The 13,468-nt window shown below is 60.7% G+C and overlaps 1 protein-coding gene across 7 annotated transcripts in view; it reads right to left on the bottom strand.

Annotated features, from left to right (window-relative positions):
• Positions 1 to 638: 638 nt before the first annotated feature.
• LOC108939539 (connector enhancer of kinase suppressor of ras 2-like) overlaps positions 639 to 13,468 on the bottom strand; it is a 38,503-nt gene continuing 25,673 nt past the window's right edge. For 4 of the 7 annotated variants that reach the window (XM_029248706.1, XM_029248709.1, XM_029248707.1 and 1 more), the window contains 12 exons: positions 12,454 to 12,596; positions 11,323 to 11,534; positions 10,809 to 10,898; positions 9,393 to 9,610; positions 7,654 to 7,705; positions 6,751 to 6,926; positions 6,049 to 6,122; positions 5,898 to 5,969; positions 4,937 to 5,016; positions 4,301 to 4,401; positions 2,604 to 3,120; positions 772 to 1,766 (listed from right to left, as the gene is read on the bottom strand). In XM_029248706.1, the coding sequence (XP_029104539.1) occupies positions 1,210 to 1,766; positions 2,604 to 3,120; positions 4,301 to 4,401; positions 4,937 to 5,016; positions 5,898 to 5,969; positions 6,049 to 6,122; positions 6,751 to 6,926; positions 7,654 to 7,705; positions 9,393 to 9,610; positions 10,809 to 10,898; positions 11,323 to 11,534; positions 12,454 to 12,596 (2,292 nt within the window). In that variant the 3' untranslated portion in view covers positions 772 to 1,209. Of the gene's footprint in view, positions 1,767 to 2,558; positions 3,121 to 4,300; positions 4,402 to 4,936; positions 5,017 to 5,897; positions 5,970 to 6,048; positions 6,123 to 6,750; positions 6,927 to 7,653; positions 7,706 to 9,392; positions 9,611 to 10,808; positions 10,899 to 11,322; positions 11,535 to 12,453; positions 12,597 to 13,468 lie in introns of all 7 variants that reach the window. The other 3 variants (XM_029248711.1, XM_029248712.1, XM_029248708.1) reach the window with 2 other exon arrangements.

Below are 13,468 nucleotides of genomic sequence, written 5' to 3'. Positions count from 1 at the left end.
TTCGTGCTGAACCGACCGTTACGCTGATGATCTTCGTAACGACCCATAACCATCTCCCCCCACACCCCCGATGACTGGTCCACTGGTCACACACCCTCCATCACTGCCCTGCAAAGTGAAACGATTCAAATACCACGGTCGGCCCCGTGTGTGTGCGCGTGCGTGTGCGTGCGTGCGCGTGCGTGCGTGCGTATGCATGTCTGCTTCACATTTGTGACCTCTTGAGAACACACTGATGAACAAAATGCAAACGCGTCCAAACTGAAGGAAAATGTGTGGACATACCAAGGGCAGAGTAAAAACGTGGAAATGAGAGTATTTACAGAGCCAAAGGACACGCTGGGTCGGAAGGGAGCGGCTTCGGCGAAGGGGCCAGCCCTCGTCCGTTCGGCCTGGGGGTCGGGGGTACGGCGAGAGCGATGCTCCACGTGCTCCGCTTCTGCGTGGCTGGACAGAGGGGTTTCCGTGGAAGCGCAGCGCTCCAGCTCACCGCTGTCACACAGAGCACATGCGAAAGTGTGTCGCACACGTGTGGCACGCAGCTGTCCTGTGTGATTGCGGCAAGCGCGTATGAAGCCCGCGGTGGGGGGTGGGGGTGGGGGTTAAGCCGCCGCGGTGTCGGCTACGTTTGGCTCGGCTCACACGTGTGTCTCGATGTAGCTGTGTGTGTGGGAGAGCGTAGGGACGCGAGGGCTGGACTCTCGTTCTGGGAGTCCAGTGGGCGGAGCCTGAGGCTGGGGACCGTCGGCAAACAGCTCCCGGTACGTTCTCTTCCACTCCTGGAACTCGCAGGATGTGAGCTTGGGATTGGTCAGAAGCTTGTCAATCAAAGCCATCTCCCACTCCCTGTCCTGGGGTGGGGCACGGAGATAGAGGTTGAAGGGCATGAGGTGAGGCTCTCTCTCGCTCTCAAACACACACACACACACACACACACACACACACACACACACGCGCCGTTGTACAGAGGCATGTAAACAGTCGTGTTACACACAGTAACATGCAAAGCAGAAAGGAAGAACGAGAGCAAAGCGGTTAAAGCGCTAAACAAGGAGGCTGGTTGCCGGTCGTCGAGAGCGCTGTGGGCGGAGGGGCGGATGCGGCCGGAACAGGTTCCCTCAGCACCGGTGTCCCACAGTACACAACGAGGGGCGCGGAGCAGCAGCACAAACCCCGGCGACCCGTTCAAAGGGTCCCGACCCAAGGCGGTCAAAGCGGAGCAAAGCAGCGCAAGGCCTGGAGAACAGAGCAGCGGAGCAACGGAGCAGCGGAACGGATCGGCCACCAGCTGAAGGTCACGCACGCACGCGCACACAAACACTCGCGCACTGGACTGGCGGAGCCCCAGGGCCAGGCTCCCCTCCACACGGAGCGCGACAGCAGAGCGCAAGCGGGCCGAGCGGCAGCGCCGAAGCGGAACCCGTCCGCCGCGGCTGCGGCTCCGAACCTCGGCTCCTCGACAACGGTGACGGGCGCGTCCTCGGAGCGGAGCCCCAGCGATGGCGGACGGACGCGTGGAGGGAGGCGGGGAGGGAGGCGGGGAGCGAGGGACAGACGGACTCCCACCTTGAGCGTGCTCTGCAGGATGCGCAGCCGATGCGACTGGTCGTTAAGGAGCGGGTCGGTGCAGCGGCGGACGAACGAGCGTTTCAGCTGCAGCCTCGTGGACATTCGGTGCTCACCCATGGGCGTGAGGCCGGCCTGCTCCAGAGCGCGGTACAGGTCCTGCAGGGAGTCCGCGGGCTGCCGGCCCTCCTGCTCTCCGCCTGAGCAAGGCAACACGCACACGCAATGGTCACTTCTCGTTTTCTCCCTCTCTCTCTCACACACACACACATAGAGCGCCGTAGCCCTCCGTGACCCGCCCCCTCTGTCCTGTCCGCTGTGCCCCTGAGCCGGGATACGGACCACAGCTCACCGCTCCACACTGGAGTGTCGAACTGAGGAAACGCTGCACAGGTTTTGCTGTTCCAGAGAGCAACTGCTTCCAAAACGTACACATTTCGGCGCCAACCGGACACACTTACGTAGGATGTATAGCAGGCAGGTACCACACCTGGTATACCACACCTGGCAGTACCACATAAGACCACTAGGGGGAGAGATTCTCACTTGCCAGAAGAACTCGCCAAGCTGGACACTGCACTCTGCGACGGGTCTCTGAGTGTTTTTCGGTGAACAGGAGAACAAACGCACTCGTCCCCCCTCCCTGAAAGCCATTTGTTCTCTCACATTTAGGAGAATAATCTAGAAAACAGGGCTGCACTCAGGTGCGACTCGACCCTCCTGCGCGGAAACGATAAGAAGTACGAAAAGAGGCTGCGGTGGACGAGTCGCTCTGCTGCAAAGTGCACGTGACAGCCTCCAGCAGCCAGTCCCGCGGTCCCTGTCGGGTCCCAAACCGCGACCGAGTCGTTGGGGCGCCGCGAGGCGGCGGTGACTACCATCGAGAATCACGAGGAGAATGTTCACACATGGAGCGGAGGGGCCTTCCGTACCACGGTCGGCCGGACGTACGGCGGGAAACGAGGCCGCGAGCGGACCAGGGGCCCACGTACGCCTTCCTGACCTCTCCGTCCTCGCTCCGCGTCCCTCCTCCTCACCTGCGTCTCTCTCGTGGCTCTGGCTCCACCCCCGCTGGCACCGCTGAGCGTCGCTGTGCTCTCCGCTCGTGGACGTGCTGAAAAGGGCGTGAAGCCCACCGTCCCGAGGCAGGGTGTAGCTGCGAGGTTTGCCGCCTCCTCCGGGGACACTGAGCAGCTGGTCAGCGCCGCCTGAGGCCAGGGGCCCGTAGTGCTCGTGCAGCAGGCTGCGCTGGGCGGGGAGTGTGGACTGGCGCCGGCCCTCGGGGGACAGTCCGGCCCCCGGCTCGCCAAACACCGCGTCCTCCAGGGGAAGCGTTTGCAAGTAATGCAGCCCCGAGCTGGTCAGCGGGGTCTCGATCAGGTCCTGCCACGAGCGCCGCTGGCTGGTCGACTTGCGTGCCGGAGAGCCTCCGCCGCTGCTGCTGCCCCCCGGTGGCTCGGAACGGAACTCCTCGTGGGACGATCGCGACTGGGACGTCTCCGTGGAGGAGAGACGCCCGTGTTTGGGCTCCAGGTAAGGGCTCGCACAGCTCATCTGGAAGGAGCACAAAAAGATCGCGAGACGCAGTTACATCACGGCAAACGGAAAAGAACGGCGTCGTCCGGAAACCCTCCTCCGCATGATCTTCGGCAGGCGACGCTCTCCCACTTTGTCTCTCTTTCCAGATCGCAGCCGAATAGTCGAAGCACAACATTTGAGACGGCGGAGCAGCAGGTAGCGCTGCTTCCTCACAATGTCTGAGCAGTTGGGGTGTGGCTTCGAACCCGGATCTGTCTGTGTGCAATTTCTACGTCCTCTCCTTGTCTGTGTGGGTTGCCTTCGGGGGCTCCTGTTTCCCCCCACAGCCAAAAGACGTGTGTTTGAGCTTAACCCTTGACTCAGTCCTGCCCGTAGCGTGTGTGTGTGTGTGTGTGTGTGTGTGTGTGTGTGCGCGCGCAGAGACCCTGCGATGACACTTAGCCTTGTGCCCTGTCCCTCCAGGATAGGCCCTGGACCACCGTGACCCCAACTTGGACAAGAGTTAAGGAAAGGGACTTAACAGCATAGCATTCCTCCACGATGGAGACGACTGGTAGCGGTTACTATAGTACAATCGCGCTGATTTACTCGTGCGTCCGGGCCGAAGAGCGACGGCCCGGATTTGGTCTCGGTGTGTGTGCATGCGTGTGTGTGGTTATAGTCGCCGTATTTATAACTTGGCAGGACACCATGTTTGCCCGTGTGCCACATGACTGAGCCCCTGAAGCCCGGACTGTACTATAAATAACGTGTCCAAGTTTGTTTCTGTGAACAACACAAAGGTCAGAGGTCACAGTGCAACGTGAGTATCTTCAGAGCAACATAACTTGACACAGTTAAGCTCTTGACTCTACACAGTCACGGTGTCCTTCAGAGAACTTAATCTGGCCCCATCGCCCCCACACCGAGGCTCAACCGGTGAGACGGCACCCAGTCCCGTGTCTCTTCCACGGGCCCCCGCACTTCGTCCGCCGAGGCCACACCCACCGCTACACACACGCGCTGCACTCGCTCCCCAGAGCAGGTCCCACACATGTACTGGCCCCTGGGGGTAACAGGAGAAACATTCCGCAAGCGTCTTTCTACTTGTCCGCACGGACACGGACGGGCAGGACAGGAAGAGCGGGGTCACCGGCGCCAAGCGACACGGGCACAGCTTGGCACGGCGAGGCACGCCACCCCCACACAGACTCACCGAAGGCGGACGAGGGTAGGTGTCGTAAGGCGGGGGGGGGCTGCCCTGCTTGGGTGTGGATGGCGTCTCGTTGTCCTCGTGCTCGCTTTCGCTCCAGTATTCTGCCAGAAGTGAGACGCAGACACATGCGATGGGACGTGCGTCACAATTCCCACGGTGCAACGCCGCCACACGTCGGCGGAGGCGCCGCAGAGGCACAAACAGAAACACGCAGCAGTGCGGTCTTGCAGATGAGCAGCATGCAGAGAGTGGAGCGGACAGCGGACGTGCGAAGAGCGTGGACTCTTACAGGACCGCGCGAGCCACACGCTTCTGGACATTTCCGTCGAGGAGCAAATGTGGCACCGGCGTCAGCTGTAAGTGTGTGGTGGTCAAGGTGAAGCTGCTGTGGCGCCGGCTCGCGCGCCCCGTACCCTGCGTCAGCGTGCGTCTCGACATCAGCTGACAGCGAGACGCAGCCTATAGAAGGGCCTTCGCCGTTTCCAGCCACGCCCACCCTCGTGCGCCGCCCCCCCTCGGCCCTCTGCCGGGGAGGAGCCGAGCGGCACGCGCGTCTCTGCGGTAAAAACAGGGTGCGGGCAAGTTGTGTTCGAGCTGCGCTCGCCGGGGGCCTGAGCGACGAAGCCGGACACCCACCTGCCCTCTCTCCTTGCTCCTGCCGAATCCTTTCTCGCTCGGCGAAGCCCACGGCGCCCATGTTCAGCCGGCTCAACCACCTGCAGAGTTCGCGTAAGGAAAGTGAACGGCAGCAAGAGAGCAAAGAGAGCGACACGCACGGGCGCATCGAGCGAGACGCCACACCTGTGCGACTTTCACAGCAAACCCTTGTGAGCGGACGCCCGTCTTTCCGCCTCCGGCCGCCCTCAAGCGCTTCGGGAAATTCCGAGCGACGTCCCGACGGACCCCGATGGCATCCCGACCCCCGCAAAGCCGAGCGCATCCGGAGGCGCCGAGCTGCTCGCTCGCGGCGTCTCGTACGAAGGCGAAGGCACAGCGAGCGCGGCCTGGCGCCTCCGTACGCTTTTTCGCGCGCTCACGGGGCTTCGGGCACCCGACGACATCGAGAACTGGCCGCGACAACGAGGAAAATACGCCGAAGTGAGAAAAGAACAAAGAACTCGAGGGAAACGTTACATGCTCTCGGCTTGAGGCCGAGTTCCGTCGCAGGACACGTGCAAGAGGTGAGAAAAGGGCAGCGTGCGGCGCTGTCTGTCAATGAGAGCAAAGCGGTGACACGGTCCGTAGTCGCTGGCTGGTGCCTCGTCAGTGGCCCGGGGGCAGAGCCCAGAGAACCCAGCAAGAACCCGGTAAGAACCCGGCAAGAATCCAGCAAGAACCCACATCCACCCACTGAAACGGGGAGCTTCTGGGTGCCGCTCACAGGCGCTTGTGAACCAGAAGGCACGACGGCCAGAGCGTTTGTTCGAAGGAACGTGGCGAAGGAGCGCCGACGAGGACGCAGTCGCTGTTGCTCTGACAAAGCGCCGCCGCCCGACACGCCTTCGGCTCCGATGGATCGTCGCGTCTCTTCGGCCCCCCGTCTGGCTCCGCCCAGCTGCCCCCCGGTCGGCTTAGACCCGCCTGTCCTGAGCCTCACCTGTTCATATCGTCCACGCTGTCGGCAGCAAAGTAGAAGCTCTTGATTTTGGGATGACAGGCCTTGAAGGCGCTGAAACAGAGATGGGCGTCACTTTCCGACATGACGGCGCATTTCGGCGGGAGCAGCGGGGCGTCGGAGGGATACTCACTACTTCTTGCGACACTCGCTGGCCCGGTCAATTTTGAACTCCGGGAGGCTCACGAAGCCCTCTGCCTTTTCATCCTTGGTCCGCGGGGGGTGGGGGGAAGAGGGGGGTCGAACAAAGGTTCAGAGGTCAGTTTTTGACTCTTTATTATAACAAGAGCACTTTCACTTGAACAAGCGAGTTTGCCATCGCTCTCAGCGCAACATACGTGGCGCCGTTAATCACGACTGATCCCCCCCCGTTAACAGTCAGGTGATCGGGAACCATCGATATTCAGATATAGTTTGATCAGCTGCTCGTGTGACAAAAATTGGTTCACGTGGTGGAAACAAACTAACTGCACTTAAGAATCACACGGCTGTATCAGTACTATCTGTGCACTCTCTGTACCGCGGTAATATAATTAGAGGGCGAGGACAACCTGTAGCGAGTGCTCAGCGTGGTCATCGAGACCAGGTGAAATGACAGTATTTCAGCTCACGTCAGCTGGGCTCTGAACTGTACGTCTTTTACTCCGTTTCTGCCGCTTTTCAAGCACGGCGCCCGAGTCACTCGAACCGTGAGCCGCCCGGGTGCAGAGCGCAGTGTGTGTGTAGGTGTGCAGTGTGTGTGTCCAGGTGCGCAGTGTGTGTCCAGGGCACCGATGTCCGTCTCCTGCAGGAGAATGCTCGGGAGGTGAGCACCTTGCAGGGAACGTTCACGCACCTCCTCGTCCAGGTACCAGTAGAGACACGAGTCCTTCAGCACAAACCAGTACTTCTTCCACTTGTGCGAGAAGTAGCTTTTCACGTCCCGCTTCTTCCAGAGCCACCCCTCGCAGTCGCCCCGCCCCAGGTCCTTGCAAGAGATGCGCCGCTTGCTGATGGACGCCAGGGGTCCGGCTTGGGGGGTGGGGGGGAATAGCGCAATCAGCACAAAGAGGAAACGCACAGGAATGGCTCTGTGTGTGTGAGCGTGAGGTAGACATGACAAAAAATGCCCCCCCCCCCCCCCGAAGGAGCACACATAACACAGGCAATCAGGACAGTACAGGGAGACACCGGAGCGTTAACTAACACGGGTTGCAGGTTAACGGGGGAATGAGCAGCGTTTGGAGCGGCGAGGGGAGGGCAGGGGTCAACACACACATTTACATTTACATTTATTCATTTAGCAGACGCTTTTGTCGAAAGCGACGTACATCTCAGCAAAAGTACAATTTATGGATTACATTAAGAGAAAGCGACACGGCTGCAGACATGAAACTTGTCTCGAGCAAACCTAGTTCGTTACCCTTCTACCTTTTTTTTTTTAATATTATAAGATACACAAGCAAGCAAAACACTGCCGGAGCGGCAGCTGAATAAAGACTTTATCTGGGGATGCTCGTGAAGTTACGGCGCACGAACATTTACACCGTACATGAGCTGGGTCCAGAAAAGGTGAGGTTTCAGACCCTTCTTGAATGTAGACAGAGTTTCAGCAGTTCTGAGTGGCAGGGGAAGGTCGTTCGCACACGCGCGCACACACAAGCAAAGACAAGCATTCGGCCTGAGACCTGGGGAGATGAGCATGTAGCCCAGCAGCGTAAGACATCCTGTGCCCCCCCCCCCCCCCCCCCCAACTCACCCTTGTTCTTCTTCCTGGACTTGGAGAGCAGTGACGACTGCTGCTGAAAGGTCTGCAGAAGAGGGTAAAGAGGCAGCAGGGTCACGGTCGCGCCAAAGGCATCCGGCCCGCAAGCTCCGGCACACGTTCAGCACACGCAGCACGGTTGGACATTCAGGAGACGTCCCGCTTCGCCCCGAGCATCTCACAGCACAGACTTCCGGAAAAGGCTCAAGAGGCCCTCGGGCGGCACGGCCGAGCAGCGGGAGACGCCTGGGTGTAAAGCACCCGAGTGACGGCGCTCACGCCGCTGCCTGCTCTCGTGCGTCTCGCGTCCACTTGTCCCATGTTGTGTCCTCATGGGGCTCGGAGGGGCTCTGGAGCGAGAGCGTCACCCGGAGCACCGCGCCTCTCCGGAACGTTCGTCACCGCTACTACTGCGCGGCTGGACGAGGCGCGAGAGGAGTCCCGTCCGCCGAGTCGAGTCGAAGGGCGTCACCCCCCCTCGCTGAACGTGGAGCGGGAGGGAGGTGGACCTGTTCGGGACGCGGAGCTTCCTTGGGGCAGCCGGGGACCCCCCAGCAAACAGGGCTCGCTTCGGGACACAACGAACTCCCATGATGCTCCAGTGACCCGGTGACAGTGAGACTGCGAAAGGAACCGAGACCCTCCGGAGCAGCACCTGATATCAGCACCGTTTCACGGTACACAGCGGGCAGAGTAACAGCGCTTGTGGTAAAGACACATCATGGTAAATACACAATATGGTAAATACACGGTGCGTTGAAGCCCTTGCAAGACAAAAACACACACAGAGAGACGAGCAGCCGACAAAGAGATGGTTCAGTCAATGACACACACACACACACACACACACACGCGAGTGTCCATAAGCAGCACATGGTCTGAAAGCTCACGGTTGCGCGCTTCCACTGAGGTCACTTTTGAGCGGTCATACGGTTGGACCGAGTAAACAAAGTTTTGCGGGCGGAATCTGCGCAGAACGTGGTACAGGGCGACACGTGTGCACACACCGACACACACCGACACACGGGTAAACAACATGACTCCCAACCCTGTGAAAGTCAGCGCCACTGAGGTCTTCGCCACCCACACTGGGCCTGATGGCGCGCTTTGTCACTTCAGCTATATATAGGCGAGGGGCCGGCGGGGGGTCGGCGGGGGGTCGGCGGGGGCGGCGGCGCGAGCCGACCGAGCGGTGATGTAAACAGTGCTGCCGAGCGGGAGCGCGACTGAGCGCAGTACGGGGGGGTGGAGGGGGAAGAGCGCAGACGCAGCAGAGCGAGCTTAGCTGTGTGGGTGGGTTGGGGGGGCACTCAGAAAAGCGGGTGCGAACCTCACGGACCTTTATTAAGCACAGATCAAGAGCGGCTGAAACGGAAGAGCGCGGTCCGAGTGAGAGAGAGCGAGGAGGTGGGGGGGAGCGCGATGCCGGACGCCGTCCCCCCCGCAGCACTCGCTGATTAGGAGCCCCGGGCACTTTGAGGGCGGACGGGCGATGACACAGCGCCAGCGGACACCACACCGGGCATCAGCTGGGCACGCCCACAACGCTGCCATCTGTCGCACGCACGCACGCACGCACGCACGCACGCACACGCCGACACACACTCTTCTCCAGTCTGGGACCACCGCACTTTGTCTTGACGGGGCAGCACGCGGGAGACACGCGCTCACGCACTCGCGCGCTCCCACGACAGCCTGTGCTGCACCGCATGCTCCAGCAGCCACCGGCTCACCTGGTAGAGGGACGCGGAGTCGGAGCTCGGCGTGGACGCGGACTCCTGCCTCATGACCTCCATCTGCAGCGAGGGCAGCAGGGTGTAGTGGGCGCCGGGGCTGCCGCCCTTCTCGCCCTTCTTCTTGGCCCTCCTGCCGGTGTCCCGCTTGCTGCTCCGCGTGCGGAACTCGTCCGCAGCTCCTTTCTCCTCGCCCGCATAGCGCATCAGGGAGTTGTCTGCGGGCGGCGAAGGGACGTCCCGGGTCAGCGTGGGACAGGGGACGCGCCGTCCGGCCTTGTCGCCGGAAGCCGGGCCCCACAAAGCGACCGTGCGTCGAGGCTACCGTGGTAAAGTGCGGCGAGCGGAACCCGGACCCTTCCGGCGACGCGCTCGTCACGGGGAGCACGGTACTCGGGTCTCGCCCCCACTCCTCTTTACCTTATTTACCCTACCCCTTTAACTACCTTTGTCCCAGTTACTCAGCAGGAGCCAAAGAGAGAGAGACGGCCGAGAGGACGAGTGTCGGAGTCGCCATGGAAACGGAGAGTCTTCGGGGTCCGAGGACGAACACAAAATCTTTTTTGCAGCAAAGCACCACTCATTTCTAGAGACGGAGTGAGGGAGGACGGGGGTAAGAGAAACGGTGACAGAACGTCTTCCACGGTCAACAACATCATAATAATAACAATGGGGCTCGGCCAGGTCCCGCTTTCCGGCGGGTCTGGGATTCGAGTCCCGCTGGGGGTGCCTTGTGATGGACCGGCGTCCCGTCCTGGGTGTGTCCCGTGTTGCCGGGTTAGGTTCCGGTTTGGCGCGACCCCTCTCGGGACAAGCGGTGTCAGACTGTGTGTGTGATGATGACAATAATAATAAGAGAAGGTGGATGCGTCCAGGGAAGGAAGTCTGCTCTTCTTAGTCCGAAACTGAAGACAACCAAAATGCTTCATCACCCACCCACCCAACAAGTTGCGAATAAGCCTTTGGGTGGCGGTGCTCCGAAACTCTGCTCCGCGCGGCGAGCGTTTGCTCCAGAACATCTGCAACGCACTCGAACCTCACGCTTTCGGACACATCTGGCAGAATCCCAGAGCTTCGAGGGCCGCATTGAGCTGTTACTCTTATGGCGGCTCTAGTGTTGCAGTATCTGAGTGAAAGCCACTCGGACGAGTCCAAGAAGCGTGTGTGTGTGTGTGTGTGTGTGTGTGTGTCCGTGTCCCGCAGCACAGGCTCCTTCTCCAGTTCTGCTCCTACAAACACCTACAGCATCGTCAGCATCGCCGTCCTCGGCTTTGTAAGAGCCCCCTGTCCTCCCCGTCGGCCCAGGTGTCCGGCCGTGCCGCACGGTGTGTTCCGAGTGACCGGAGCCTTGTGCAATGTTGACCCTCCCCTCCCCTCCCCTCCCCTCCCCACCCCACCCCCCCGCAGGACACTCACCTCTTCTTCCCTCTCTTTTCATCTTAGCTGGGTCCTCATAATCTGTCACCCAGTTGCACTCCACGGGCATCGAGATGGGCCGCAACCTCCCTGGGATGGGTCCCCCCCCCCGACGCACACACAGACGCACACAAATAAAAACTGTCAGTTCCATCCACGCACGTGTGTCTGCATCAAGAGGGAACACTTCTCATTTACTGTACATCATCCAGCAGCGAAACTTATTATGGACTCGTTACTGTTAACCTCTTCTTTGTCTGCGGACAGCGAGTCGAGCGCATCGTTTCGTAAGGAGAGAATCACGCGGAAGATTCCGGCATCGCGGAGACGGTTCCCCGAGCGAACACCGCGCACCCGGTACGTCTTTACACGTGTGCTCTGACAAACAAACGCAGGTACGTGAGCTCATTCTAGCACTGGGGTGTGTTTCCTGCACGGTCCACAGACGAAACGTCCTCACACATGTCCTCTCTCGCACACACACGCACGCACACACTCACACAAAGGGCCGTACCATAAGTGGGCGTGCTGTCCCTGCGCCCGGACGAGGCTCCGCGGCTCTTGTCGTACTCGTAGCAGTAGAGAACGGACTCCTCGTCGCTCAGGGGGAAGCGCTTGCGGTACTCCTGGTCCAGGAAGGAGTTGGGCGACTCGGAGCCCTCGGCGACGGGAACACCGCCGTGGCGACGGGACGGGTCGTCGGCGGGCAGGTTTCCCTCCTCGTCCCTGCAGCGACGAAAAGGGCAGCGGTCACCGCTGCTCCAGAGGCAACCGCGCAGCGAGGCGCGTGTCTACGTGCGCGGGGTCCTCGTCTTACACGCGTCTGAGCCGAAGGCCTCTCAGAGCCCGACGTCACTTCGCCGTTCATTCGTTTTCCTGCTACTCTCCACACTTTTCGGCCTTGAGCGACGTGCGTGTCGCGAGCGAAGGCCGCCGCTTTCTCGCGTCCACGCGGGCAGCGAGATGCGCCCAGAAGACGGGGGACGCGGGACACGTTCGTTCGAGTCGCCTCCACGGCGTTTACGGCTCGCGTTCCGCGAGCGAAGCGACGGCGCCGCTCGCGAACGGCTCGACGGCCGGCGTCGCGCACGCGTCTCGGGACACGGCCTGTTTTTGAACGACTCTTCATTCCAACGCAGCTCACGTTTCGCACGAATGTTAAATGCAAGTCTTACTGCGTACTTTTTATTCACCGCAGCTACGTGAGAGAGACCCTTCGCAGACCCCACCCGGCAAATGAGCGGAGGTACGTCCGTTCTCGCTCGGTTCACGGCGTCGATACCGAAGCGAAGCGCGAAGGGCCGGAGGCTGACAAACGTCCCGCGTGTTCTTTCCCCTCGACGGAAGACGCTTATATGCCGGTCCCGAGAGGGTCCGGCTTCCCGTCCGCAGCGTGCCTTTCCGCTGCCTCGCACCTGCGTGTCCGGGACAGCGTGGAGAGCGCAGGCTGAGCGGGCGAAAACGGAACAAATCAATAAAAGCGCTGCAGCAAGTTCTCTTATTCGTTGTAATCGGTGGCGTGTGAAGAGGCGAAGGCGTAAACCGAGCGAGCGGCATCTCGCAGAGCGCAAGACACGGCAAGCGGCGCGGAGACGCGCTCGAGCGGGATGGGGAGCGGAGCCCTCGAGGCCGGGGCGGGACCCACCTGGGGGTGTAGGGCTCCGCGGGGGGCGGAGGGATGAAGAGATCCTGCAGAGCAGAGCTGTCTCGCTTGGAGGGCGTGCTGATGGTGCTGGCGGTGCTGCTGGGGGTGGCCACGCTGCTGCTGGGGCTCTTGGGAACGACGGGCTGGTGAGACGGGGAGACAAGGGGAATGAGCGCTCGCGTCGCGAGAGCGGTTCGGAAGGGGCCCGTCGGCGAAGGAGCTCGGCAGAACTCGGGCCGACGCGAGCGCAGCGACCGCCGAGACCCAGCTCGGCCTTGGGCCTTCGATGGCTTCTTCTTCACGGGGCACTAAGAAGACGCGGACCCTTATTTGCAGCACGCGGGCGAACCGAAGGGAGGATCGGGGTGAAATGCCGACATCTGCGCATCCCGTGCGTCTCCTCATTGCCGGGACGAGGGGCACTTCGATATCGTTTGCGATTCGTCGCACAGGTCGACACTCGAACGGCAGGGAAGAGCCTCGGCAAGAGTCACGGGCACGGAGAGTCGTTACAGTCGTCTCGTGTAGACGGAGGCTATAGATATATATACATATATATATGACAGACTCATTCAGACACGTGGAAAGCGTGAACTTAGTGAAACGGGGCACAGACAGGTAAAAGCGCAAACGTCTCCACTGCTAAGTCCACGTGTGGAGGAGGCAACTTGCTGCTGCTGCGGCGGCTCGATTCCGGCAACAGAAAAGAGCATGAGCGGCGCTTGACGCGGACCTTGGACGAAGGCGAACTGAACATGGACACAAAGAGGAGGAAAACTGAAGTCAGGACAGAGCGGACTGAGCGTCTGCACTGCGAGTAAGAGGTGGACGCACACCTGTACCTGGCGTTACAAAGAGCCAGATTATGAACGTTCGAAGACGTAAACATTTCCACCTCGTTTGCGTATTTTTTACCGCACGTCTGTCGCCATTCTATTCCCTAAAATTTCTACGTCCCGCTGCTCGGCCCTTCCGCGGCACCGCGAGACGCTCGGAGCCGGGAGGGGAAGGGGAT

The sequence above is a fragment of the Scleropages formosus genome, chromosome 24 (assembly GCF_900964775.1).
Source record: "Scleropages formosus chromosome 24, fSclFor1.1, whole genome shotgun sequence".
NCBI lineage: Eukaryota > Metazoa > Chordata > Actinopteri > Osteoglossiformes > Osteoglossidae > Scleropages > Scleropages formosus.
The sequence above is the reverse complement of the archived record's forward strand: the minus strand, read 5'-3'. Positions and strand labels throughout refer to the sequence as shown.